This window comes from Oryzias latipes, chromosome 1, assembly GCF_002234675.1.
Source record: "Oryzias latipes chromosome 1, ASM223467v1".
NCBI classification, from domain to species: Eukaryota; Metazoa; Chordata; class Actinopteri; order Beloniformes; family Adrianichthyidae; genus Oryzias; species Oryzias latipes.
Window position 1 is genome coordinate 9803026 of NC_019859.2, and position 27240 is coordinate 9830265.

The 27240-nt window shown below is 41.8% G+C and overlaps 2 protein-coding genes across 5 annotated transcripts; one reads left to right on the forward strand and one right to left on the reverse strand.

Moving 5' to 3' along the window:
• Positions 1 to 777: 777 nt before the first annotated feature.
• On the reverse strand, positions 778 to 9894 carry suz12 (SUZ12 polycomb repressive complex 2 subunit). Of its 4 annotated transcripts, none has more exons than XM_020701165.2 (17): positions 9568 to 9894; positions 9201 to 9345; positions 8708 to 8754; positions 8555 to 8619; positions 8373 to 8441; positions 8241 to 8290; positions 6286 to 6371; positions 5997 to 6195; positions 5762 to 5867; positions 5578 to 5680; positions 5317 to 5494; positions 4548 to 4636; positions 4160 to 4303; positions 3711 to 3868; positions 3390 to 3588; positions 2620 to 2699; positions 778 to 2414 (listed from the first exon to the last, which is right to left on the reverse strand). In XM_020701165.2, exons 1-17 carry the CDS (start codon positions 9580 to 9582, stop codon positions 2117 to 2119), a joined length of 2031 nt encoding a protein of 676 aa, XP_020556824.1. In that variant the 5' UTR covers positions 9583 to 9894; the 3' UTR covers positions 778 to 2116. The 4 variants fall into 4 exon arrangements, with proteins under 4 accessions (XP_020556824.1, XP_011472328.1, XP_011472323.1 ...); XM_011474026.3 differs by having other exon boundaries at positions 5578 to 5683; XM_011474021.3 differs by having other exon boundaries at positions 5964 to 6195.
• Positions 9895 to 10345: 451 nt separating this feature from the next.
• Positions 10346 to 19316, forward strand: utp6 (UTP6, small subunit processome component). The gene is made up of 19 exons (XM_004065796.4): positions 10346 to 10583; positions 10729 to 10813; positions 10914 to 10955; positions 11079 to 11171; positions 11915 to 11962; positions 12039 to 12102; positions 12177 to 12295; positions 12434 to 12511; positions 12588 to 12669; positions 13007 to 13088; positions 13179 to 13357; positions 13491 to 13570; positions 13652 to 13729; positions 13887 to 14066; positions 15834 to 15914; positions 16193 to 16302; positions 17691 to 17757; positions 17883 to 17955; positions 18332 to 19316. The coding sequence occupies exons 1-19, from the start codon at positions 10492 to 10494 to the stop codon at positions 18484 to 18486; spliced, it is 1788 nt and encodes a 595-aa protein (XP_004065844.1). The 5' UTR covers positions 10346 to 10491; the 3' UTR covers positions 18487 to 19316.
• The last annotated feature ends 7924 nt before the right edge of the window (positions 19317 to 27240 follow it).

Here is a 27240-nt window from a genome sequence, read left to right on the forward strand (position 1 = left end):
AGACCCATGCACACCTAGCCTAGGGACAATTTAGAGGAACCTATGAAGCAAGTTTTTGGAGGATGGGAGGATCTTTGGAGGATGGGAGGAAGCCGGAGTCCCCGGAGAAAACCAACGCATGCACAGGGAGAACATACAAACTCCACACAGAAAGGTCCCCCGTTGGTGGTCTGGTTCAGGACCCCCAGCTGGGACTTGAACCAGGACACTTCTTGCTCTGAGGCCAGAGCGCCAACCATTGCACCACCGTGCATCGTTTTGTTTTTAAAAACAAGTTTTTTTATGAACCTTTCCCGTTCACTGCTTGCCGACCGTAGTCAGCAGCACAGGGGCGCCGCTTCAGGGACGAGCAGCTCGCCTGGTTCTGACCCGTTCCTAGTTCAGGCCTGCTCCCAAAAATACAACAGCTGGTCCATGGACGCCGTGGAGAGGTTCTGCTGTCTTTCTCCTGCTCTCTCGCACATCCCGATGGTGTTAAAGACGCCACGACAATCTTGGAACACAATACTTATTTTACTGAACCACAGAGAGCTGCGTGCGGCTCCGAAGCCCCAGGTTGCCAATGCCTGGTCCAACCCGATTGTGGATTCAACTCAAAATCTTCCAGTTTCAGGACGGACAGGACGCCACCAGGTCGCTACACGTCTTTCCTACTCAATGTGATGTAAAACCTAAAGAAAATCATGACTCATCAAAAGGAAATAAATGATTAAATGTCTGTTTCTGTGCAGAAATGCCATCTCCTCTGAGGTGAGACTAAGACAGAAGCATCAGTAATAAGGGCAAACGTATTTTATTTAAATATAAAATACCCTTTAGCCAGAGTGTTCAATTCACAAGTTATGACAAAAATGCTGAAGATGTCACTCTTGGCTGACAGTGAGAAGAAAAGAAAAAAATATCTTGGTAATTTTGGTTGTCCACAAATGAAATCTTCAACAACAAACATCGTTAATCACCAATTTATATGTGCACAACAAAAACAACTACAGTTTAATATGAACAAACAAACTTGTTATGGAATGGAAAAGGAAATACTCAAACTAAGAGATGGGTGAAAGTATTTGACTTTGGCTTAAACTGCACCTAAAAACAAAAACGAACAGAAACAGAGACGTTGCATTTGGACGAGCCAAGCACTGAACCACCTATTGCTTTAAGGGAAGATTTCTAGATTTAGAGGAGCTAAAGGTTTTATGTAATTACACGTTCACACATTTCTGTCAGCTAATGATTCACCTGTGATTTAAAAAAAAAAAAGACGTGAAAGGAAAAGTAAATACCTTTTGTGACCATATGAAGAACTAGCATACATCTCTTTAGGGTCAATCGTTGCTCTGCACGATGCAGAGTAGAATGTGTTGTTGGTTGCCAAAAAAAGGAAAAACTCCCCCAAACTTGATTTATTTAGATTTGAGTGGCTTGCAGTTGCAGGAATTCTAATCTGAATGAAAGGTTTTGCCCAGAATCCACTCTAAATGATAAGAAGGCTCATAATTAACTGATTCCTCTTGAGTCCTAAAGGAAATTCACTTTAGGCAGGATTAGACGTTCCTGTAAAGTACCTTCGTATTTTTTACACCAAAGAGACAAAAGTTGTTGCTCTGATGTAAAAAAAATATTCTCAATGTTTGCTCAAGATTTATTTAGTTATTCTTTTTTAACGGTAGTTTCAAAATACGGAGGGCAAGTGCCAAAATGACGAGCTAAAAAGATGCGCTTGCAACAATGCATGTGTGCACAAATAATCAACAGTGACAATGTTTGGAGTACAGTTTGAACTGCAGTCTTTACACGGATGTACATTATTCCAGCATACCGAAGGCAGCCGTCACTGATTCAGAGAACCAACTGGAGGCTTCAGTGGCTCCAGCAAAATGCACATGATGTAGGACCCACCTGCATCTCTCAGTCCTCATATCCTGATTGGAGAAGCTGTGGGCCAGTTACTCTAAAATAGTTCATATTTGGTTCAGTTTTTGAGTTTCAGAAACGTGTTTACCTTGAACACTGGTTTGCATCAGGTCCAACTCTTTCCCCGTCAACAGAAGGCTGCTAAATGTTTGTTACATTTGAAGTCAAACAGACGCTAATCACTCCATCCTGGTAGCTTTCATCAGTCTGTCAGCACACTTTTTGTCCTCTTTCCTTGTGTCCCCCCGCTGGAAGGGGCAGCACTGCCGTTGCAAGCCAGCGCCTGCTCCCTCAGCGCCTCCCCGTCCGGCAGCTCGTCCTGGATCTGCTGCAGGCGCGCCATCGCTCGGTCGATGGTGGCGGTGCTCACCAAGTTGAAGTCGTGCATGCTCACTAGGTGCAGGAGGAAATTGCGGCAGAGGTTGCGGCGGATGATGTGAGCGCCGCGATTTTCCACGAAGAGCATGATCGCCTGGTTCATCTGGTTGTCGGCTATAAAGCTAAAGAGAGACCAAAGCAGAGAAAGTTAGAACATCTAAAATGTAAAGCTTCTTGAGGCTGGAGTTAGAAACGAATGATTAAAACAACAAAACGTCGATATAAACTACTTGAAACCACACACTTGGTGTCCCACCTGCTAGAAAACAACAATCCTAAAAAACAAACCAGAAGGTCTGTTCCTTCATCACTTTTTTTGAAACGTACCCATGCTTCATCACATGGAGGTTCCACAGCTTCATCACCTCCTTTTCTCCTTCATTGACATCCGTAAACTCATCAAGTTGCTGCAAAACAAGAAAACATAAATAAATGTAAATGTTATTTAAAAAAGATGGGGATTCTGTTTTCACGACAACAGTTTTTTTTTAATTTAAAAGAGCCAATCTGATGAAAATTGTGTTTTTCACATGTTCTTGTAGTATTTTCCTGATGGAGAATATGTATAAAGAAAAGTAAGCTGGAAATTGCATTTCTGCGTATTTCTTTATTCAAATTGTCATGAATCAGGACCAGCTGAAAAAAAGATTGTATTATGTAGAAAAATATGGTGGGTGGCTTTTTTTAAATTTGGCTAAAAATGGCACAATTCTAGTTAAACAACCATTGGGAATGCTTTAACAATAGATCAAAAGATGATTGGAGTGGGACTTTAACCAAACTAGCTTGCATTATGGACATGCTGATAATAATCTGATGAATTTCATTTAGTCTTTTTAAATACCTAGTATACTTTTTTTCCTGATCTGGATATAGAAATTTCCATGCTGTGATTCTGATTATGTTTCCGTGTTCTGAGCAGCTTTGAGAGAATGAAAGCTGACCAAAATGATGTTTTTCTTTTGTCGGGGTAACCAGATAAGTACGTCATGTCAAACTTTGTTCAGAGGCATATTCTTCTTTACTGTATGTTCATTCAGAAATCCCCAGATTTTCTTTCTCCAGTTTCCAGAATCGCATATTTCGCCGGTTCTCACCATGGAGGTCTTTTCTCGGAGCCACTCTGGATCTCTCTCGTCCTCGCTGTCCACCTCCATCTCTTGGGGCCGCAGAGGCATGCAGCTGTCGCTGTGGAAGTACAGCCGGTTGTGTCCACTTACATAAGTCCTCTGCTGCTCCAACTCTCCATCCTCAGACTCCAAGAACTCTGACAGACTTGGTTTGGTCCTCTTGGGTCTTTAAAAAAAAAAAAGAAAAAAGCAAAGACAACTCATTGGTACAAAGCAAGAATGATGTAAAAACACACATGTGCTCCAATCTTTTCTTTTGACTGCATAACAGGGGCATGTGCCGATTACCTGGAAACCAGAATATGAGTGACAGCAGTTCTCTTCACCGGGCCGTTGCGGCTGAAAGCAAAGCCTGGCTGACTGTGAATGTCCTGAGGGTTGCCAACATACGAGCCATCGTAGCACTCGTTGATGGACACGTCTATCCGTGCACCTTTGGGGTGAGGCTGCAGGAAAAAGAATCAGCATTTGATATTAAAGGAAGAGTGCAGAGGAAATCCCAGGAATATGCAGGAGGAGATTCATGCAAACACCAACAAGCTGTACTGCAGTTTAGGGTAAAATGGTTTTAAGAAAACGTCTTTCTCTAAAAAATTGTTTTTGTGGTTTTTTTTGAAACAACCGTTTCAGTTTTCACACATTTTCTGGTCAGAACAAACTTTCCGTGGCACTATTTTTTAAAAGAGAGCATTTGTTCCCTTCAAATAAGCTCCGACACAAACTGAGTGTACTCTTACCACGTAGTTAAAGATGAAGCGGGAGTGGGAGAGCTTCAGGTGTTTGATCAGGCTGTAGAGTTTGCTGCAGTTCAGAGTGCACCAGGGACAGTGCAGGTCATCTCTCGCCTCGGTCTGCTGCCGCGTGTTGTTGTTGTACAGGAACTGAACGACAACGGAGCCCACAATTACTACAAAGTCAGTCAAATCCAAGTACAGCAGAAGCAAGGAGTCATCAATAACTTTTGAAGTCTAACCTTACAGCAACTAAATTACTAAAAACAGAAATTAAAGTTACGAAAGACCCATAAAAACCTCAATTTAGTCTTTAAATAAAAACTTATAATAGTGATGATGTGATGGTTAGCGTTCGTTTTGACACTTGCCGTCGACGGTGTTGTAGATGTACCTGATAAAATATCCGGATCTTCTGGCGGGGCTCGCATGGCACCAGCTCTTTCTTCATCTGAATGTCTGCGCTGACCGACTCCTTCAAGGCTGACGGGAACATTTCACAAATGTCAAAACGTTAGGAGATCAAATAGAAAATGAGAAAAGGTCACTTTTTCATGAAGAGTTAACTGAGGTTTTTGCCTAAGGCTTCTTTGTAGACTCATGAGATTTTAAGCAACAATGAAGGAACTAAAGTCCAGAATGTGATCAAAAGAAATCCTGTACGTTATAGATCTTTTGTCATGGCTTTGTCTGAACACAACAGCTTGTGCAGTGACAACACGAGAACAACATTTCAAACTTTCCTCATTTAAAATTTGCTTTTTACAGCGCATTGTGTCCTGCAACCATGTCAATCAATCTCCTCCATCCCGTATCTCCAGAAGATTACGTGTTTAGCTCGCCAAGTTTACATACATCTTCCTTTGAGAGCAGATCTTTGTTTTCTTTCTTAAAAACTGGACTTATTATTCTACGAAAGTTTGAACTTTAAGAGTCTAAACGAGAGAAAAGTGTGAAAATGTTCATATATAACGTGTGCAGTGAGGCCTTTCACCGCCTTAAAACATCTATGATCATTGTAAAAACTAAAGTTGTCTGTTTTCACAAATTGGTGTCATTTTTAGAACATAATACCTGCAACAAATCCTCATTGTTGTATCATCCGGATAGAAAGATTTCACATCACAGCCTATTTTTGTGTTTAGCTCCGGTTTTGAACGTACCCATGAGGGCGGCTCGGTGGTGGCTGGTCCTTGTCTCCATGGGGCTGGTGCTGCCTGAGTTGCGAGTGGCGAGCGGCTTGGCCACAGGAGCGGTGGACTTTCCACTGGAATCGGAAGTCCAACGCAGCGTGAACTGTAATGTGGGTCCCTGAGAAAAAGTCTCAAACGGTGGTACTCTCTGAAATGACAAAAATGGAAAAAGTTACTTCCCATGGAAAGCAGCTCAAGTCATTCATAATGTCAACGTCTGATGTGGCTCACCTTCCCATCAAGAATGGTTTCCCACGTGGCTCTCTTCTTGCTCACAGGACTGTCCTCCATGCCTTGCATTGAAACCTCATACTCGCCGTCAAGAAGCTGCAGTCTTCTAGAAACAATGAGCAAAGCCCTTAAAGGGGTGCTGGGAGGAGCCAGAGAAGGACTAAACAACGCCACAGATCCTCACCTGTTCTTATCAAAGACAGTCATCTGTGCTACATACGTCTCCATCGTTTCTCCTTCCTCCCTATGAGACGAACTTCTCTTCTTTCTACTGGGAGTCTCTGTAATATCTAAACACAACAACAAACAATCAATGTTTTCCATTCAGCAGACGAGCAAATTGCTTCTTTTGGACAGTGTAAGAGCATTTCTAAATATGAGGGTACCAATATTCTCATTAGTTTCTCCATAAACCAGACCGTTGGCTTCTCGTTTCCCTGTGCGCGACACCCTGAAGAGGAGCGAATAGGACTTCACCGTGTGGCTGTTGCTGGGCTCAAACTCATTGCTGGGGACCAATAAGGAAGGGCAGGAGCCAGGCTTGGTTTGGTTACTGTCAGGATTCAAAGGCACCTGCTTTTTACCTGTAGGCACTTGCTTTATAGGACAGCTGACATCCTGAAACATAGAAAACCCCGTTTAGAGATTCCAGCAAAAACAAATGACCTGCAGCTGAAGAGTGACCGGTGGAAGGATGTGGCGCTTTACCTTGCGTTTTTTATGGCAGACTTTGACAAGTAGCACCTCTAAAGACACAGAAGTTTGTTCATTTTCTGAATTCTGGGATGGCTTTTCTGAAGAACCAGAAGAAGAGTTTGTTATCAAGACTTGTGTCAGTGAAATACATGAAAAAAATGAAAAGTTTCATTGGGTGATTAAAACCTGAATTACTTTTATTTGTTACAAACATTTGACAGTAAAACTTCACTTTTAACACAAACGCGTAGACGACAATCAAAGCAGCCAACTGAATGGTGAATATTTCTGAATGATTCAAAACTTTAGAAAAAACAGATATTATATTGTATACATCCATAGTTACATCAATAAAAGCAAAACGTTTCATTTTCAGTGTGTTCAAACAAAACTTTCCATTTACCATTTACTTCTAATATGGTCCGATATGCTTCCATATCCTGTTTTAGCCCTTAGTAGTCTCTGACCTGAGCGTTGGCCAATCATATCAGCTGTTCACAATGATGTAGGAATTACACCGAACCCCCCCCCCCGTTAGAATAGTTTTCATCCACAATTTTATGTGAACGTTTCAAAAAAGTTATTAGCTTTAAAATTATTGGTTTAAAACAAAAATAAATTGAGTTCAAAATGCTTGGATAATTGCATATAGTTTAGTGGAGCTTCTCCTGGTTTTTACGGAGATTTTTCCACTTTGTTTGACCTTTATTTGTAAAATGTTAAGATTTTTATTTTTTCTCTAGACGTTTGATCTTTGCTATAAGACATTTTAAAAAAAAAGTTTGATCACATTTTTGTGATTTTTGCTGTAGAAAATTATGTATTTTCCGGAGCGTAAGTTACGTTTTTTTCATTGTTTTGAGTCTTTAAATTGTGGGAGTGGTCCCATGGAAGAGAATCTTATCGTTCTCCTCCTGAACATTATGATGTCTTTGTAGTTTGCATTAATACATTATTATTATTGTTTTTACCCCCCCCCCCATCTTCCTGGACTAATGCAGGACAGAAATTCATCAAACTGGGTCAGAGAGACACAAAAAACACCTAAAGACGCCGTCATTCAGACGCAGCTCCTGCAGTGTAGAAGGTAACGATCGCCGTAGGAAAAAAAAAAGGTTGAATGATCTCATGAACCCAGACATGGAGATGTGATTATCTCGTCAATCATGATGCTTTTGTAGAACTTTTTAAAATAAATAAACTTCATGTCTCAACATCCTCCATATCGTCTGTGTATTATAAACAAGATATACAGTCAAAGCCTCTATGAAGTGATGAGGATAAAATCTCAGATAGTAGTTTCTCTGCACAAAATGATTTAGTTTATGAACACATTTTTGGTCAAGCAATGAGCATTAAACGCGAATTTGACATGTGAATCTCGATGGTTGTGAACGCAACATTACACTGGACTTGGCGAATTTGTAAATGTTGGACTTTTCTCTTAAAATTGCGCCTTATAGTCCAGAAAATACAGGAAATTTTATGGACAGTTTCAGGTTCATTCTAGAATTATTGTGTAATATAAAGAAATATATCTGAAAAAAAATAAGCTGGGGTTGTACAAGATCAAAGGGTATCAAGAGAGCATCAACAAAAACAAAACAAAAAAAAACAGTTTTAAACATAACTTGTAAAATTGTAAATGCAGTAAAGAAATAATGTTCAAAAGGCCCCAGACTACTAAGGGTTTTAGATCTTCCATGTGTTATACGGCCCTAAAGTAACTACTGCTACTAAGTTCTGGCTCCATATTTTCAGCACTATGTTGGTGTGTCAACAACACTGATGTTGATTAACATTAAAAAAAACCCTTCACTCTCATCTAAGTTTAAAAACAGCAACACACAAAATATCCCCATCGGTTCTGTCAGTTACAATGTTCATTAGTGAAACAGAGTTTAAATATCGGACACATTTAAAAGTAAACATAACCCAGAACAAAATACAAAGCCCCAAACACTCACCATCCTTATGGAAGAACCCAGTAAAAGTTAGCTGCAGGTGTGAAGACAAACTAACAAAGCAAAGGCAGAAACAAACAGGCAAATGTTTAGAATTTTGCATTAAAAAGTCCAACATCTTTGGTGATTTGTTACCTTGGCGAATCCTGCTCCACTTTCATCCTCTCAACAGTCTGCAGCATATCATCCACTTTGAATGTTTTCCTAGGAAAATAGGACAATCCAAATTGAATGAGTCCTGCTTTAATATTAAGATTGCTGCTGCCAAATAACAAGACTTTCTTCTCATTCCAGTTCGAAATAACTAGTCTGCATACCTGCGGGTGTTTGTTCGGCCATTCCTGTGAGACATAAAAGTAAGCGTTCTGTGCAAAAATATAGGCTATAAGGTGGAGAGAGAAAAGGGAAAACAGTCAAAAATCGAACCATCAAAAAAAACAAAAAAAAAAACAACAGTTTTGTTGACTTACTGCAATCAAGTTCCTTGTGCGGAGAAATCTGTAAATCTGAGTTGGTTCTAAGAGAAAAACAAATTTAATTTGTTTTAGGCATTGACACAACTTTATTTAGAGCTTAAAAAGTTACATAAACTTTAAAAACTGCTTATGATGAGCTTCATAGTGATGGAGTACCATGAAAAAAATTGCATCTAATACTTTGAACACATGTATGTAAAAAAAAACAAAAAGATTTCTTGAAAGAAATTAGGACAAACCAAAACACAACTATGTATTATAATAAACATTTTTTTTAACAAATAGATCTGAATTTCTATTGCTTTATAACAATTATTTATGCTTAACCATACCAATCATTACCTATTTAGCCAACATGTCAACATAAATAAAAATATACAATACATTCATAGATAATGTAACATGAAGTTAAGGTATTTCAAGCTGATTTAAAGCTAACTGCGCTGGATAAAGTTGAACCAAAATGGGGGAAATGTCACATTCTCACTTTCAAAAGCCTGTAGGAAGAGCTCGTGGTCGGCCTGAATTTGCTCCATCTTCGGCTTCTTCAGGGAGCTCATCATTGTTGATGAGGCCGGGTACACCGCTCCGTTAGCTTTGCAGCTCGTCCCACTCATGATATAATCCGAGTTCTGTGTGTTTAAACCATACAACGTGTTTATTGTAGAAAGCCCATGAAATACACAAATCGTTAAAGTAGTGAGGCGTTGCTGTTAAACACATCCTCCTCGCATTAGCAAGTAAGCTACTGGCTAAGCTAACCGGAATGCTAATGTGTTGGCTTTAATAATAGGTTTCATTTAATAGTCAAACTGTCCCAAAACCTGTCTCTCATATTAAAAAAGACAACCCACCCTGGCTGATGGCATAAATAGTTTGCCTCGTTGCTCTAGAACAAGCCCGGGGAGGCTCAACAGAAGAAACCCATGAAGGAGGCGACGACTCGATAGCTAGTTAGCTTGCGGGGCTAGCATAGTTTACTTCTAAATAAGGGTTTGCTCTAGCAATCGACGTCACCCCCGCATTAAGCTATCACAAATATATTTTTAGTACGTCGACAACAAGTATTTTTCTTTTAAATCAAATTATTGATTAAAATAATATTAAGTTATCCTCGGGGTTTCGCCGATTTAGTTTCCTCCAATTTGTACTGAACAACAGAGCACCAGCAAGCTGTCAGCCAATAGCAGACGTCCTGAGATTATTCGGCAATATGATTGGCTGACAGGCTCAGGAAATCACGTAATGCCCGCTTCTACTTTCAGCGATTTTGCGGGAAATCAAGTGGATCTGCGTTTTTTATAAGCAACCCAGGATTTCAAACACAAGCAAAAACAACAACGATATTCTAAGCGCTCCTTTAAACGTCTACTTTTGTTTGATTACATTTTTATCTGGACATGTTGAGTGACAGCTTGATTTGATGAAAACAAGAAAAAATATATTAACTTGTGTTATAATAAAGTAAATAATATTAAAATGCACTTCATGTTTTTTATTCAAAAATGCTTGTGGTTATATTATGTATTTTTTTTTTAGATACGTTTCGATTTAATAACGTTTTAATAAACCACTTATTAAAAGCAAGGTTGTTTCAGTTTGGCACAGAGTCGAATTCATGTTTCAAGTCGGACCCATTACCGGTCGTAGCCGGAAGTTGCACCCATGTGTTCGACGGGTCCACCGTGAAGTCTCTTATGTGTAGACACGTATAATATAAACAATTTCCACGTTTAAATAGCAAGTTAGCGTTAGTTTGCTGAATTTTAGTTGGCAGGATGGCGGAGATTGTGCAGCAGCGGATCGAGGACCGGATCCCTGAGCTGGAGCAGTTAGAGAGAGTGGGACTGTTCACCAAAAAAGAAGTCAAGTAAGGGAAACATCCATCCACGATCATCATGTGTCCGATCTTTTTCACAGTAAAATCAACACGTGTGTCTGTTAAAATTGATGTCTTTACACAGCAAACTTTAATAATCAAACATTTTTACACGCATTTTTTCCCACTTGTTTAGATCTGTTGTAAAAAGAGCCACAGCTCTGGAATATAAGCTTCACAGGCTGATAGTGAACAAGGAGGATTTCATTGCATACATCCAGGTAGGTAGGCGAGTGGGTAAAAAAAAAAGAAGCTTTTAGCTCTAATTGATGTCAAGCTTCATATTTGTCTACATTTGCTTGTTTCTTTGTTCGTTTGCAGTACGAAATCAATGTTTTAGAGCTGATCAAGAAGAGGAGAGCAGTAAGTAGCCCGGAAACTGTAAAGACGTGTATTAATGTGTTGTAAACTAACTACTAACATTTGTATTTATTTGAGCACGGGATGCAAAAGTGATGATGAAATCTCTTCATTTTCATATTTCAGCACATACACTATAAGTTCAAACGAGAGGAGATCGAGTTCCCGATCATCCACCGAATACATGGCATCTTCAGAAGAGCGACAAAGAAGTGGAAGGTAATGAATGAACAAAGTTAAAGTTGCAATGCATTCATATGAAAGGCAATGTCTTTTTATCTTAATCTAATGTGTTAATTTCCCTTAAACCAACTAAACACAGTTATATATGTATTACAATTATCACATTTGTTATTATATAAGTTATTATATTTTGGTTGCATTGTGTTTATGGTCCAACTTTTCTTTAAAGCAGTTGACTAGATAAACTAATTAAAGATCCCGTTAAGGTCTCAGTTCTCCAGAAAAACGATTTTCCTGATGTTCCAATAGTTCTACATACATTTTTTAGGAAAATCTGCTAAAAAAAATTAGAAACCCTAGTTAAATATTTGTTGGTAATTATAATTTTCTTTAAATATTAGATTGGGATATTTCAGTTCAACATTTTCAGATCACATGCTTCCACAAAAGGGTCAAATTTAGGCTAAACTAAAACACGAGGGGGAAATAGTAATTTTCCCAAAATGTAGTTTATTTTATAGTTTAACTCTGTAGAGTAGATTGCATTAAAATTGCCAGATTAAATTTGTTGGAACAAAACACTACAAAAAAGGTAGAAAATAAATAAAAAGAAAAAAAAACATTTTTTGTGTGTTGATAATCGTTCCTCATCAGTAAATCTAGCAAATCTGTGTTTGCGGGTTGCTTTTCTGTGTTGTATTATAAACCCATTATTATTATAACTGCACAACTATTAGAAGCATTAGAACGTAAACACCAGTGTCTTTTTGTGTTTGCAGGATGATGTCCAGCTTTGGCTTTCCCATGTTGCCTTCTGTAAGAAATGGGTATGTAAAGCTGGAATCCCCTTCTTGCATGTAAAGAGGCATCAAAAGATGATTTCTGTGGCGTTTTTCCCTTCAGGCCACTAAAGGGCAGCTCAGCAGGGTGTTCTCAGCTATGCTTGCTATCCACCCTAACAAGCCAGGTACTGAAGTTCATCCATCAAAGCACAGATCTCCTAAGCCTTAGGATAGACCCAACCTAGACTTCCTGTTTCAGCGTTGTGGATCATGGCCGCAAAGAGCGAGCTGGAGGATCAAGATTCCTCTGAAAGCGCTCGACACCTCTTCCTGCGAGCGCTGCGCTTTCACCCAAACAACAAGAAAGTCTACCAAGAGGTAACGAGCGCTGTGGAGTCGACAACGCCTCTGTTTTTTCAACGCTGTTCCTCCACACCATTCGAGAGGTGTCAAATATGTGATGAGAGAGATTGGAGCAGAAGTTTCTGAGGGAAAATCTCTCGTTATTTCTCTCAGTATTTCCGGATGGAGCTGCTGCACGCTGAGAAACTGAGGAAGCAAAAGGCGGAGCTGGAGAAGGCGGAGATCGACTTGGTGGGTGATAAAACCAACACGTCAGCCTGCCGACGTGTGTTCGGTGCCTGACTGCTGCCTTTTTCACACCACCTAGGGTGAATATGAGTTTTCTCCTGAGATCCTGAGCGGCAGGCTGGCTGAAGTAGTGTACAAAGACGCCACTGGGAAAATTAAAGGTAAACATTTGTCATATTTTCATTAAAAATAAAAAAATTATTTTTGAAATGGTGGAGTTGAGTGATTAAAAATAGCTGTTTTGCAACATTAAAAAAATGAATTCCAGGGTTTATTTTATTTATTTAAGAGTAAGGATAGGTCCCTAAGCCCTTAGAGATGAAACTTCTCGTTTTCAAGTGGGTCCTCGGTATCGAACGCTTACAAGATTAGAAACAAACTAGAGAAAAAAGACGAAGAAACATGCAAATAAACCATACATTAAAAAAAAAAAACATGTAAGTTTGTTTAAAATGTTTACCCAGAATTCAGTTTTCAATCAGAGTTTTGTCTCCACAGAAGCGGAGTTTGTCATCTCATTATTGAACATAGCCGCCATCTTTGACTTCACCAAAGAACTCCAGGACTCCATCCTGCAAGAGTGGGTCAAACATCGCGCTGCTGGAGTCGTTTTTTTCTTTTTTTATTCTCCAAACGTCGCGTCACATGCATTTCCATCCTCTGTTTCCAGTTTACAGACCAACTACGCTGCAGACAGCCTAATGTGGGATTTCATGGCCAGGAGGGAGTTGGAGGCCCCGGGATTGGGGGAGGAGCCGCACAGCGCCAAAGCTCGGGCCTTGGACATCAACCGCAGAGAGGAGCGCTGCTGCCAGCTTTATGAGGAGGGCCTCAAGGTCATCAGCACAGGTAGGACTGCCTGACGGCATTTCTAAAAATCAGTTGTTGCAACCTGGTTGCTTAACTGCTGAGACGTCTTAGAAGAGAACCGAGAAAGGGAAAAGTAGACAAAAGTTTAAGTCTCTTTGGCTGTATTCCCTAGAACCCATGTGGAGCCGCTACCTGGACTTTTGCTTGGAAAGACTGAAGAGAAAGACCAACGTCCAAGAGCTGAAGGAAAAGGTGAAGAAGTGCAGCAGATGGACTGAAGTCTGGGTGGACTGAAGTGCGTCAGTCAGGCGTTAAAACATGTTTGTGTCACAGAGGCAGGAGAGGCTGCTGGGAGTTCTGCAGCGCGCCCATGATGCCTCACTGCTGATGGAGGATTATTACAAGAGCTGGGTAAGACGCAGAACAGCTGTACTTCTTCCACCAAAAGAAGGACATTTTCAACCTATCTACGATGAACTGCCGTGTTACCAAAACATAGATCACAAAGGAGGTGAAAAAAAACTATGAAGTTGTTTTGAAGCCATTGTGATGTTCTCCATACCACCAGCTGCAGATCCTGCTTTCCTCTGGAGATGCAGAGGGAGCAGCCAGTGTTGCCATGGCAGCCACAGAGCGCTACCGCCAATCGGTCACCACGTGGAGTTTGAGTCTGCAAACACTAGTGCAGCTGGGAAGTGGAGACCCGGCCAGGCTTTTCCAGGAGGCCCTCACACATGTTAATCCCAAGGTAAACACACATGTGCATGCACAGGTTGACTGTAAGCGATCAGCCTGCAGTCATACCGTGTTTCATACGTTCCTCACTCGGTGGACACTAAGGCTCCTGCAGGATAACTGCTCTTCTGGGAGGACGGAGGCCGCTGTGTATGTGGGCCACCTCTTTGGCCCAGTTTGTATCTCCACCGTCACACTCCGCTCCCTGTGTGTGAGCAGCGGTTCATTTCTGCCTGCCAGGCTTTGATGGCAGTGAGCAGAATAGCTGCTTGTTACTGGGTCGGGGGTTTCACAACCCCGAGAAGCCGCCGCATAAGGAGGATTACTGCTAATCATGCAGGACTTTCCCCTCAGTGGAACCGTGAGGAAACAGTTTGTGTCCAAGCTCATATTTCCAAAGGTACCCTGCCTCATCAACAATGATGAAGAATCGAAATGATTCAGTTTAGAGCAGAGAAAGATGACACCAGCTGAGAGAATGGATGTGATCAGACATAAAGAGCGGAAGTAGGTGGAGGTACTTCACTTGAATTGGAGGCTTTGGATGTTCCTAAGGCGATTTGTATTAAAGAGAGGCTTAAATGTTACAAAAATGAGGGGCTTTCTGACATTTTATTGCTTAAACAAATATCTTTCTACGTTGTTTTAGTCTTTGACAAAAGATGTCCTAAATCAGGATTAGTAAATTGATTTGATATCGATTGACTTTTTGAGTTGAATTAAAAAAATAAAAAATTCAGTTCAATTGTAAAACTGTTTTGGAAACTTTACATAAAACAAATGGGAATTCAAAAAACTGGAAATGCAAGAAAAATGCATCCATTTTTAAATTTTTTTTAACCTAAACTAGGGCTGCACGATATGAGGAAAACTTGCGATATGCGATATGAGTGATCAATATTGCGATAACGATATAATTTGCGGTAAATAAACAAATAGCAAAACAACCAAAAGCATCATTCCCATTTCACTGCAACAGTTTAAAATGTATACTCCAAATGACCCTCGGCGAGGTAGGATGCAAACATCTAACATAAAAGGGTCCATCCGATTGGTCAAATGCATAAATGGATTTAATTGATTTGTTAAATGTTTCAAGCTGCCATAAGATTGTTTTAGCATATTTAAGGTAACCATTTATTGCGATTTGTGATGACTTTTGCGATATGCATATTGCACAGCTTGATATCGCGATAACGATAAATTTGCGGTATATTGTGCAGGACTAACCTAAACCCAATTCTTCCCTCCCTTCTTCCTTTCTGTTGGTTTCTAAGAAAAACTACATTTCAAACTTCAGCTTAATGGCGACAAAATGGAACACTAGAAATAAATATAATATATATTGTTGAATGTACCTATTCTCCACTTTCTGCCTTTGATAAGTCATTTATAAATCACACAAGCATAGTTGTTGAAAAATGTTTTCAAATTAATACATTCACAATCAATATTCACTATAAAAAAATAGAATATTGAGTCATAAAATTCATGAATTGATCTTCTGTTTTAACGATTTTTTAAAGAAAATATTTAATATTCTTATAAAATTTTCTCTTTTTGCTCAGATTAAATCAAATTATGAAAAAATACTAAATTAAATTGGGTGTAGAATAGAAAATGGAAAAATAGGGTTATAGTCAAATAATGTTAGAAATCAGATTGATTGTAATCTCATGATTGATTCAGTAGTTTGTCGGGAACAGTCAGACCCAACTAGAAGTTGTTCATCCTTTGTCTGCCGTAGTTATTGTTCACCCGGTTTTGTCTGCACTGCCAGGAAAGCCTGCCTCTGTGGCGGCTGCAGCTGCAGTGGAGCACCGCCAACCAGACTCCAGAAGACACTGAAGCCATCTTCAAGGTAGCGTCCAAATCATTTATCATTATGGTACATTTCAAAAATAGATGTCCTCCTGGTTGCAATGCCGAACTAAAGTCACAAGGTGTCGGTCATGAGCAGAACCATCAAAAGTCAAGCAGGTAAAATGTGTTTCTGTGAAGTTCGCTTATTCGGATGATGTCACCAAAGCGCTGCTTAATGACAGAACGAAGAGGGTAGAACAACAGGATGGATGAAGCTTTGTCAGCGTCATGCTTTGGCCGTTGTGATTAAAAGTTTGTGCTTTTGTTCATTTCCAGAGAGGTCTGCAGTCTGCAGTCCCCACTGTCGCCATGGAGATGAAAGACAGCTATCTCAATTGGTCCTACTCCACTGGAGGCTACAAGAAAGCCAGGAAGACATTTAAGAGGTAGTGCTTCATCCACATGCTGTCGAAACCATAAATGTTTGGACAGAGACGCATTCTTTCTAATTTTGTTTCTGTACATTACCACAGTGAATTTTAAATAAAACAACTCAGATGCCATTGAAGGGCGGACTTTCAGCTTTTATTCCATGGGTGGAACAAAAAGATTGCATGAAAATGTGAAAAACTAAAGCATTTTTTAAACACAATCCCTTCATTTCATTGGCTCATAAGTAATTGGACAAATGAAATAACTGAAAACCAAATGGTCATTACTAATATTTGGTTGAAAACCCTTTGTTGGCAATGACAGCCTGAAGTCTTGAACTCTCGGACATCACCAGATGCTGGGTTTTCTCCTTCTGCATGCTCTGCCAGGCCTTTACTGCAGCGGCTTTCAGTTGCTGTTTGTTTGTGGGCCTTTCTGTCTGAAGTTTAGTCTTTAACAAGTGAAATTCTGCTCAATTGGGTTACCGTGTTTTACTGATGATGTAGTGTGCTTTGGATCATGAGCTTCTCCACGCCTTCTCCATACTTTTCTCTTGCCATCATTCTGGTAGAGGTTGATTTTGGTTTCATCTGTCCATAGAATGTTTTTCCAGAACTGTGCTGGCTTTTTGAGATGCTTTTTAGCAAAGTCCAATCTAGCCTTCCTATTCTTGAGGCTTATGAGTGGCTTGCATCTTGCAGTGTACCCTCTCCTTCTACTTCCATGCAGTCTTCTTTTCATGGTAGACTTGGATATTGATACGCCTACCTCCTGGAGAGTATTGTTCACTTGGTTGGCTGTTGTGAACGGGTTCCTCTTCACCATGGAAATGATTCTGCGATCATCCACCACTGTTGTCTTCCATGGACGTCCAGGTCTTTTTGCGTTGCTGAGTTCACCAATGCTTTTTCTTTCTCAGGATGTACCACACTGTTGATTTTGCCACTCCTAATACTGTAGCAATTTTTGGCATGGTTTTTTCTGTTTTCTCAGCTTAATGATGGCTCCTTTCACCTGCATAAAGAGCTTCTTTGACCTCATGTTGTCTGTTCACAGCAAAATCTTCAAAATGCAAGCACGAGTCCTCTAATCAACTCCAGGCCTTTTATCTGCTTCACTCATAATGACAAAACTAGGGAATTGCCCACACCTGCCCATGCAATAGCATGGAAGTCAATTGTCCAATTACTTACGAGCCCATGAAATGAAGGGATTGTGTTTAAAAATGCTTTAGTGTTTCACATTTTTATGCAATTTTTATGCAAAAATGTGTTTAATCTGTTTTTTGTGCAGTTCTCTTGGCAAGTGATTAAAACAAGTACACATAATCTGCAAATATAGTTGTTATGGCACAAAAATAAAATCTTCTAACTTTCCGTTAACTTTGTCCTTTTCCCTGAAGCTTGCAAGAAAACCGGCCCTTGTCCAAGTCCTTCTTCACCAGAATGGTTGAGATCGAGAAAGAACAAGTGAGTTCATCAAAAGCTCTGAAGTAAAAATCTGTGATCTGGCCACAGAGCAGATTTTTCTGTAAACCTTGAAGGTGGTGTGTAGTTTTACTGCTGAGATGAGAGGATCCACATTGTTTTTCCAGGAGGCTCCTAAAATGAACCATCTGAGGGAGTACTACGAGAGAGCACTGCAGGAGTTCGGCACCTCGGATGACGGTAAATGGAACTGAGTTTCAGAACTAAAATGCTGACTGCAAAGTTGACTCTTTATTCATTATACCATGGTCCGGGTGAATACTCGATTTCTGATTGGCTGTAAGTGACCACGGTATAAGTGGGTTAATGGCCTTCGAAGTAAGCATTATCACTTTTTAACGCACCTCGTGGAAGCAATCAGGCTTCCACGGCGTGCGTTAAAAAGTGATAATGCACACTTTGTCGGCATTAACCCTTACTTAACTTGTGAATTAATAAATCGAATGTAGCTTGAAGTTCACGTATAATACTAATCTGCCCGTAAGAAAAGCCCCAAAAAAAACCAACAAAAATGAATATCCGAACCCCAACATTCTCTACTTTTGTCACCTTAAAGATCTGTGGCTGCAGTACATCCAGGAGGAGCTGAGCACCCTCGGCCAGCCGGAGAACTGCGGGAAGATCCATTGGAGAGCCATGAAGTTCCTGGAGGGCGAAAGTGTGGAGAGATTTGTTTCCAAATACACTCTGCTTCAGACTGGACACTCATGAGGGAACCTGCGGCCTCTGGCTGGTGCAGAGCGCCCGGTGTTACTGAAATGTGTGAAACGACCACGTAACACGATGGAGGCGCGAGAGGAGGTTACACGCCAGCAGCGAGGAAGGCCGCCAGCCGCTCCCCTGCTGTTTAGGTTCACAGCTTAAAAAGTCTCCCACCACAGGAGGCTGTGATGACACGACTCAGTCTGGAAATGAGAATTAAGAGAAACATCACTCACTTAATTAAAAAAAACTGTCAAGTGGAATAAATGACAGCCTTTCTGCACCATGAAAACATTTATATTTAGACAAATAGCAAAGAATCCTGAGTTTCTCTCTCCAAAGATTTCCTTAATTTCTGCAAATATGGACTTTAGTGGCTGACTAAACTGCAAAACGACTCATCACATATGTAAACAATCTGGTCGATTCACATATTTCCAAAATGGCAAATAAAATGGAAGACGAGAAAAACAAAGGATTCACTCTACCTGATTTTTTTTTTTTGGATAACATCTGTCATCATTTCAAACGGAATCCGTTGATGTTTGTTGAAGTTTGCTCCTCGTCTGTCAGATTCTGAGCAGCAGTCATCCTAACGGATCCATCAGGCTTCCAGATAACAGTCAGTCAAGGTTCTGGTTCCAGGAGCGTTTTCCAGTTCATCCAACCCGTTTCCCAGCTTTTGTCATGGATTTTCCTTCATTTTTCAAGACTTTTCGGCTGTAAACTGATAACCAAGGTTCTGATTTCTTAGTTCCAGCTTATTGAATTCCACATTTGTTGTTTTGAGCGTCCAAACGTTGTTAACATTATCACATTAAAGCAGTCTTTTCATCTGATGAGGTTTTCTCCGTCTCTGCTTCCCTCTCTTTGATACAGCTCGCATCTTTAGCCAGAAGGACCAAAATGTATCCACAAACAAAAAGACTTGGTCACATTTGAGGTTTTTTTTGCTGAACTTCTTTAATGTTGTCACAGGACAAATATGAAGCAGAAGCACTGAGATTTCATAAGGACACTTCAAGTCAGTGCTTTTCTGTATGCTTTTTACAGCAGCTTCATGTACAAACAGTACTAACACAGAAACATTAGTGAAATGAGGTTACAAAGTTCTAGAAAGAGCACATCAACCTGTAAAAATGAATTACAAGGGATTATTGGATGTTTTTTCATCCGACCAAAAAGAAAAAAATAAATCGGATCACTCATTGATCTACAATCAGTTTGATCAGCTGCTAGAACTTCAGTTCCCGAGTTAATTTTAAAAAGTGCTTATGAACATTTTTTTATTTTTATGACAAACATTGAAATTAGTTTGACCTTTATATGAATGTATAGTTGTGAAACTGGAAAAAATGTGCACTTCCTGCAAGAACATGAAACAAAATGAAGATGTGTTAAGGCAGAGAGAGTAAAAACAAATGTTTTTTTTTTTTTTACAAGTCCCTTTAGGAAGTGAGCCAAGCTGAAGGTTGTTTTTTTTTTTGTCTTTCTTCTCTGGGAGTTGAGTTCATGGGAGCACATGATGCTAGCAGCTTTTCTGCTTTGCTGAAGTGATGAGTGAAAAAGCCTGGGCTGTTTTTTGGAGCATATCCTGCTTTCATCTGAACCTTCAGACCAGAGACAATATTTAAATATTCTGAAAGACTCAAATCACAACAAATATATATAATGCTCTAAAATCTTCTTTGAATTTTGGATTTTTTTTAGGACCTAATATCTAAAAAGGGAACCATTAATCATTTCGGTATGCCAGCAAATAAAATAAAACCACTTAATCCAAACGTAGAAACGGTAGAAGAATTAACCACGCCCACATTCTTCATATAGTCATGCCATACATATTACTTCGTTTAGCTTGAACCAGGGATTCTCGTACTAAATGTACCCACTTTAGCAAGATCGCTATGCAAACGACTAAAATCTACGATGTTTAATTTAAACATTTTTTCCCAAGTAGCTTTCCAATGATACGTGAGGAGTTGGGAAGCAATGGATTTAAAACCCGAGGGAGAGTTTGCATTTGTAGATGGCACTAAAGTTGTTTTTTTTTTAATTCAAGATGGCAGCCTCTTCCTGAGGTCAATGATACTTCAGTTGTGATTGTGGACTGAGCTGGGGTCAAATTTTGTAAAGATCGCTGTCAAAAAATGTTCACTTTCCATATTGTTAGAAAATGTTTGCTACAAAATGGCCACCATAACTTTAAGATATTGCCGAAACTCCTGTTTTGGTTTTGTTAGTGGATTTTGACTTTTTTTTTTTCTAGCTCCGCAAGAGATTTAGGCCCCAGTCGTTTTTTTTTTTTGTCCTTTTTGACGACTTCAGTTTTTTGAAGATTTTGATGATTTTCTGTGATGCCATCTTTTTTTTTTTTTTTTTGGGGGGGGGGGGGGGGGGGGTGTCTTTCACAATGTCTAAAATGTATTCTCATTGGTCACAAGGTGTCTGCGAATTTTGATGAGTCTTTGAGTATGTGGCAGGAGCAAAATTGTCACGTCTAAGTGCAATAAAAGAGAAGAGTTGTGAAAACAATCTGGTCCTTTCAGTCCAGAGCTGCTGCAGGACATGATCATAACCATACGACTACTTTCTTTAGGCATGAGTGGACCGTTTTTGTGTTTGTAAAATCAGCGTTGGCACTGCAAAGCAGTTCAAACTGTTGAAACAGTCTTGATCCCATTTTTGTTTCTACAATCGCACTTGGAAACAGGACAGTGTCCCGTGACTGTTTTTTTGTATCAACTCGTCCATCTTTGCTTTACCAAATTCACATCTGGTGACTCCGGTCATCCGATCTCCAATATCAACAGGAGTCCACCCTTTCAGAGCTTCTTGAAGAGGATGTAGGTGAAGAGCGCCAGCACGCCGGCGGACAGCAGTCCTATCAGGAACTGGTGGACGGTGATGACGTTCTCCAGTGTGTGGATGCGCTCCTCCATGGCGTTGGTGTGGATGTAGTCGTAGATGGAGGCCCCGATGCTCCACACCGCCCACACGGCGTCCACCACCGCCTTCACGGTGGGAGAGACCATTGAGAGGGCCGCCTGGAGCCGATTGGCTGCCACATCCGCCGCACTGCAGAAAGTCAAGAGGGCGACACGTTCTAGAGAAAAGAACACGGCAGATGACTCAGACGTCTCTTTCTGTGATTAAGCATTTGAGCAAATCATAATTTTCTTTTTTTGGTGCTGGATTTGTATGTTTAATGATTGTGTCTTTTTATTTTTTTAATGAAGTTTAAAATGAAACTACAAATCGGGATTCTGGGAAGCAGGCTTGATATTATCTTTATGACAAAGATAAATGTCATGAAAAACCTTCAGTTTAAATAGGCAAGAATCTATTTGTTAAATGAATTGTTGTGACAAATAGACATAAAAATCATTAACTGGAGAAAAAAAAAATCATAAAAATACGCATTTGACACCTCAATCCTGCCTTCTTTGGCGCAAACCAATCAATACGTCTTTAAGGAAGCGCCTACAGACTCCTCTAGCATTACAGCTGCCCATCTTCAGGATCGTTCTCTTCACTCTGCTTTACGTCATGTCTGTGCCGGACCGCAGGCGTGAGCAGCACAAAGCTGCAACACCAGTTAAAGAAGAGGCATTTCATTTGGATATGAAGACAATCAACGACAAACGTGTGACGTGTGGAGCCGGATGAGACACAAACCTACCGAGGCGAGCTGGGAGAATTGGATTAACCTTTTGAAGAAAGGGCAAGCGTCTCGTCGAAGACGTCAAAACACGTAAAATATCAATAAAATGGACGCAACAGGAATGTTAAAGACACGGACATGAAGGATTTCTTTCGACCTGAACACAAATAAAAGATTAAATACCAAAAGCTTTCCATATTATATGTGGCAGATTATAGCTTTAACAGCAGTATTTTATCTAACTACATTTTATGTTTGAATACAGAGTAAAATGCTAAAACTAAAAAAATCCAAGTAATAATGGATTGTAAACACTTTCAGCATCTGGAAAAGAGCAGAAAAATCCAATCCATTATTATCACTATAATATTTATAAGAAGAATAAGAATAATAAGTCTTTGTGTAGCTCACATATGTTACAGGTGATGACCAGTTTTCTACAGGAATTTGATATGTTTTCTGACAGACTGGAGCAGCTTATAGGAAGAACTTAATTCACAACCAAAAACAACTTTTGTACATCCATCTGGAATAAAACTGTGGAATAGTAAAAGTGAAAAATTGCAGAAAAACAGAGGTGTGACATAAAAAAAAGATGAAGGGAAATCCTTCTACAGATAGTGTTCTGCAATTATTTAGTTAACATTAAATTAAAGTTTGTGATACAAATGCAGTTATTTACTAAGTAAATTAGAAAAATTAAACAAATTGTATGTATATTTGCCTCATTCGTGTATTTCAGTTTTAGCTTACAGCCCCTCACAACCTCAACCTAACATTACCGGTGCAACAAAAAATGCAAACAATATTTGAGCTTAATATTTGAATATATGTCCTCCATTATCAGGAAAATGCTACAATAACATGTTAAAAACACCAAAAACAGGATTTTCATTGGAATCTTTCTTTAAAATGTATATAGATTGTTTAAAGGAATCATTATAATGCAAATTACATGGCTTGTTTTATGTAAAATAAATGATACATGTTAAAGGTTCACTGTCAAAATTAGGTACATAGATCAATTAGAATGTTTATAGAAAAGGTTGTTCTGGTAAAAGGACTAAGGTTTACAATAAATGTGTAAAAATATTTCTAGTAGAAAAGTTACGTATCTGTTGAGTTTTGTGGGGTAAATAGGTTTCCTAAATCTTATTTTGAAATACCTTTTTTCCTACTTGTGTCTATTGATTTTTTCCACATCAATACCCTCATTTTGTCAGAATATTTTCACCTAGAAAACATCCACAATCTTGGCGTATCTCTTATCACGTCCACATGTTGTTTTTCTCCACAGTTACTACATGAATCAATTACTGTTACTTTCTTCTTAGTGGTTGACCAAGAAAAACTCCATACATTTTGTTTAAATCCAATTTAAAAATCTAATTTTTATGTTGTTTTTGTATCTTCTGTATAGTATCCTTGAGTGATTTTAAATGGCATTTTTTGAACAAATGTAAGATGCTTTTTTCACTTTATTATTTTTCCTCAAAATTTTCCAAATAATAAACTTTTTACAGTAAATAAAATATATGTCAGTAATTAAAATAAAACATATTTAATTTATATATGAATATAACTGACATTTATAAGTTAAATTTGCCAAAATTAAAACATTTCTGGGGGTTTTTCAGTCTAGTAGTTTGTGAACTACATTTTCCTGACCGCGTGTTGACGTCATCTCAGATTGAATCAACTGCAGCTGATCGGCGTCCTCGCGCCCTGCCGCGGAAACGACTGCAAACTTTCAAGTCTAAAGGTCCCCGTGAAAGCTGGCTTTTTATTCCCACTGGGAATGGTGAATCGAGTGGAACACGGATTTGAGCGGAGGACTTTAAACGGGAATGACGAAGCCGGTGAGCAACGAAGCCCAAACTCACCGACAGGCGTCCGCTGGTACCGCGCTGCTGCGGAGGAAGACGAACATCCGCCCTATCGGTACCGGAGGGGCGCACGTGCCTGCTTATGGAAAGGCGGCCTGCTCCTGTCAGACTCCGAGTCGGACATTTCTGTTTAGTGTGATTGGAAGATGAGGAGGAGCCCTGCTTCCGGTCAAACCTTTCAAAATAAAGCTATTATACTTTCAAGGCCTTTTTTTTCTTCTTTTTAGACATTCCTGCAATTATAAGTACTACAAATACCCGATTGCGACAAGTAAATATTTAAAAGTAATTATAACGTTTTATTAAAATGGGAATAGTGTAAATAGGTGACTAAAATTAACCAGTAGCTAATTTTATGGTCCAAATTCTTTTTTTTTTTTTTTCTCAACTTGTCCTGTCCAACAGCTAGGCAAACAGATGAGAGCTGAGGGCCTCTTGTGTTGGACATATTTTATTTTAACAAGAGGGGTTATTCATCTTCAGACAAACCAAAGGTATGTCTGAATAAACCCCTTTTGTAATTGAGGCCAAACTTTATTAATTTCAATCATGTTTGAAAATCTTTGGTGTTGGACCGGACGGAAAAGGAAAGAGGGGAAGAAGAGAGAGGGACGTTAGAGAGAGGGGGGGGGTAGGAGGGTGATAATAGGAGGGGAAGGGGGGTAAGACCATGAAGCAGCATAGAGCAGACAGGTTTACTGGTTGTTTATCGTTACGGTACGGTTCAAATGTAGTACAAAAAGGGCGGGGCCTGTTCACACACACTCAAATATTATCAACACACCTGCTAGCCGCAAAAATGTCCACATGTCAACATGCACACAAAACAGATAGTGTTCACGAACGCATACCTATGCCTTTAAACCAACTAGTGTGAAATCTTTCATTCATTCAATCATGCAAACTATTAGTGCAAAGGTGAGCTAACACCTGTGCTCAGGTGAGTGTTTATGTTCTTCTAAAATGGATGGTGGAATGTGAAAAGAAGGAGGAGGAGCGCCCAGCCACCCCCACCCCAAGACCCCCGCCGCAGCAGCAGCGGCAGCCGGAATTCCCCCAACGCCACACGGGAACAGGCAGGGAACAACCGCCCCCCGGGCGACCAAGACCGCCACCCAGGCCAGGGCCAGCAGGACCGCCGCGAGGCCCCCAGAGCCAGAGAGCAGGGAGGCGCAGAGGGAAAGAGAGCGCCGCCCCAGCCCAGCCAGGAAAGCAGCCCCCCGCCGCGCCGGAAGAGCCCAACGCAGGGCCCCACCGGAGAGGGACGCCCACAGCCCCAGACGAGCACCCCACCACCACCCAGGAGTTCCGGGCATCCCCCCGCCCCGACCCCAGGTACGAGCCAGGACCCCCCAAGGGAGACCCGCTCCGCACTCCAGGCAGCCACCCACCCGGCCCACGGTTGGTCCAGGTAGGAGCAATGCAGGGGCCCGCCGCCCCCGCCCAGGAGGGGGGAACCCCGGGGAAAAAAGGGTGGCCCACAAGGGATGTTATAAATATGGCCCGACCAGGCTGTTGGAAGTTTGGCGGGGCCCAGCGCCCAGGGGCAAGGACCAGGACCCACCCCCCAGGGACACGAACACCCCCGGCTCAGGTGTAATATGAACCCCCCCACCGCGCGGAGAGAGCACCGCCGGGCCCAGGGAGCCGGCACCCAAGGGACACGGCCGCCATCGCCAAGGGGCCCGCACCCCCCACCAGGGAAGGGGTAGGGGACAGATGGACCCAGGTCCCACCTTCCTTGTAAAATGTGTGTGCGTGTATGGGTGTTTGAGAGGGTGTTTGTGTGCATGTGTGTGTGTTTATGTTTGAATGTATATATTGAAGGGGGAGGGGTGTGTGTACTAAGGGGGGTGCAGTTAAAATTGGCGAGTAGGGTACTAAGGGGACATCTCCTGATTACTCACAGTGATGTCCCCTCACCCTCCACACCAAGGGGCCCTAAATGTCTAAGGTGCGGTTAAAATTGGCGGGTAGGGTGCCAGGAGGACATCTGCTGCTTGCTTGCAGTGATGTCCAAGCACCCCCCCTACCAAGGACCCTACATGTCTAAGGTGCAAATAAAACCGAAAGAGGGGGGGCCCACTCCATACGGCAACCATAGGAGGGGGGCCACTCCCAAGTAGCCCCCCCCCAAGGCGCATCGCAGGCTAGACCCCCCACCCCCTCACCCTAATATGAGGTTATATAAGGAAGGGGGTAAGTTGGGGACAGCTGGTAGACTGTCCCCCGGTGGTCAAACAGCCGTCCCCCAGCCCACCCCCAGCAAAGGGGCCAGGGCCACCCAGCCCAGGGACCCACCCCCGGAGGCGCCGACACCCCAGGCCCGGCACCACCCACCCCACACAGAGAGAGAGGAGCCAGAAAGCGTCGCCCCCCCCCGGAGCAAGCCCAGGCCCCCACCCCCAGACGCCGGCCCTAGAAGAGCTCTGGTCAGGCCTCGACGGGACCGAGGAGGCCAACCGGCTGAGGCAACCACTGATTGCCTCAGCGGAGACCCCGACCCGCTAGCCCCCCCCGACCCGTACTAATAATGGGCCCCCCTTCCCCCCCAGAACGCCCCCCCACAGGACAGGGCCGAAAAGCCCCCCACCCCACCCCACCCCAGACCCCGCAGCCGAAGCGGGTGACACCCAGAGCGACCGGGGGCCCCGAGAGGGTTGTCCCGTCCCGTCCCAGAGCCAGGGAAGGGCCGATCCCAGCCCCAGGTGCAGATGGGCAGCCCATCCGGCGCCGCTGGGCCCCCCCCACCCGAGCAGGGCCCCCCGCCAACCCCCCCCAGCACAGGCAAAGGGACCACCCCCCCAAGCCAAGCCAGACCACCACCCCACCCCCCCACCACGCACCCCCACACCCAAGCCCAGAGGACCACGCAGCGCCCCAGCCCGCCCCACCCAGGCACCGGACCCGACCCCCCGACCAACGGAGCCCCCCACCGCCCCGCCAGGCACCGGAAGCCCCGACCCCCACCCCAAACCACGGCAGAAGGGCAAGGAGCAGCGACGACCAAGCCCTCCACCCCCTAAGTCAGGGGTCGGGAACCTTTTTGGCCAAGAGAGCCATAAACGCCACATATTTTGAAATGTAATTTCGAAAGAGCCATACAATAATGTAGTGTCCCTTTCCCACACTGAGGCACGGAGACTTAACCTCTTTTAAGGTTCTTTATTCTGGTTACTGCAGACCGCAACAAACGCCGTTCAATTAATTCAG

Excerpts from the sequence above, each read along its gene's own strand:
- utp6 (XM_004065796.4), top strand. The coding sequence starts at position 10,492 with ATGGCGGAGATTGTGCAGCAGCGGATCGAGGACCGGATCCCTGAGCTG. Across the intron at positions 10,584-10,728 it reads TTCACCAAAAAAGAAGTCAA|ATCTGTTGTAAAAAGAGCCA; the intron begins GTAAGGGAAACA and ends CCACTTGTTTAG. Across the intron at positions 16,303-17,690 it reads GCCAGGAAGACATTTAAGAG|CTTGCAAGAAAACCGGCCCT; the intron begins GTAGTGCTTCAT and ends TTTTCCCTGAAG.
- suz12 (XM_004065795.4), bottom strand. Across the intron at positions 5,684-5,761 it reads ACTGTCTTTGATAAGAACAG|AAGACTGCAGCTTCTTGACG; the intron begins GTGAGGATCTGT and ends CATTGTTTCTAG. Across the intron at positions 4,304-4,547 it reads AGATCCGGATATTTTATCAG|TTCCTGTACAACAACAACAC; the intron begins GTACATCTACAA and ends GTTGTCGTTCAG.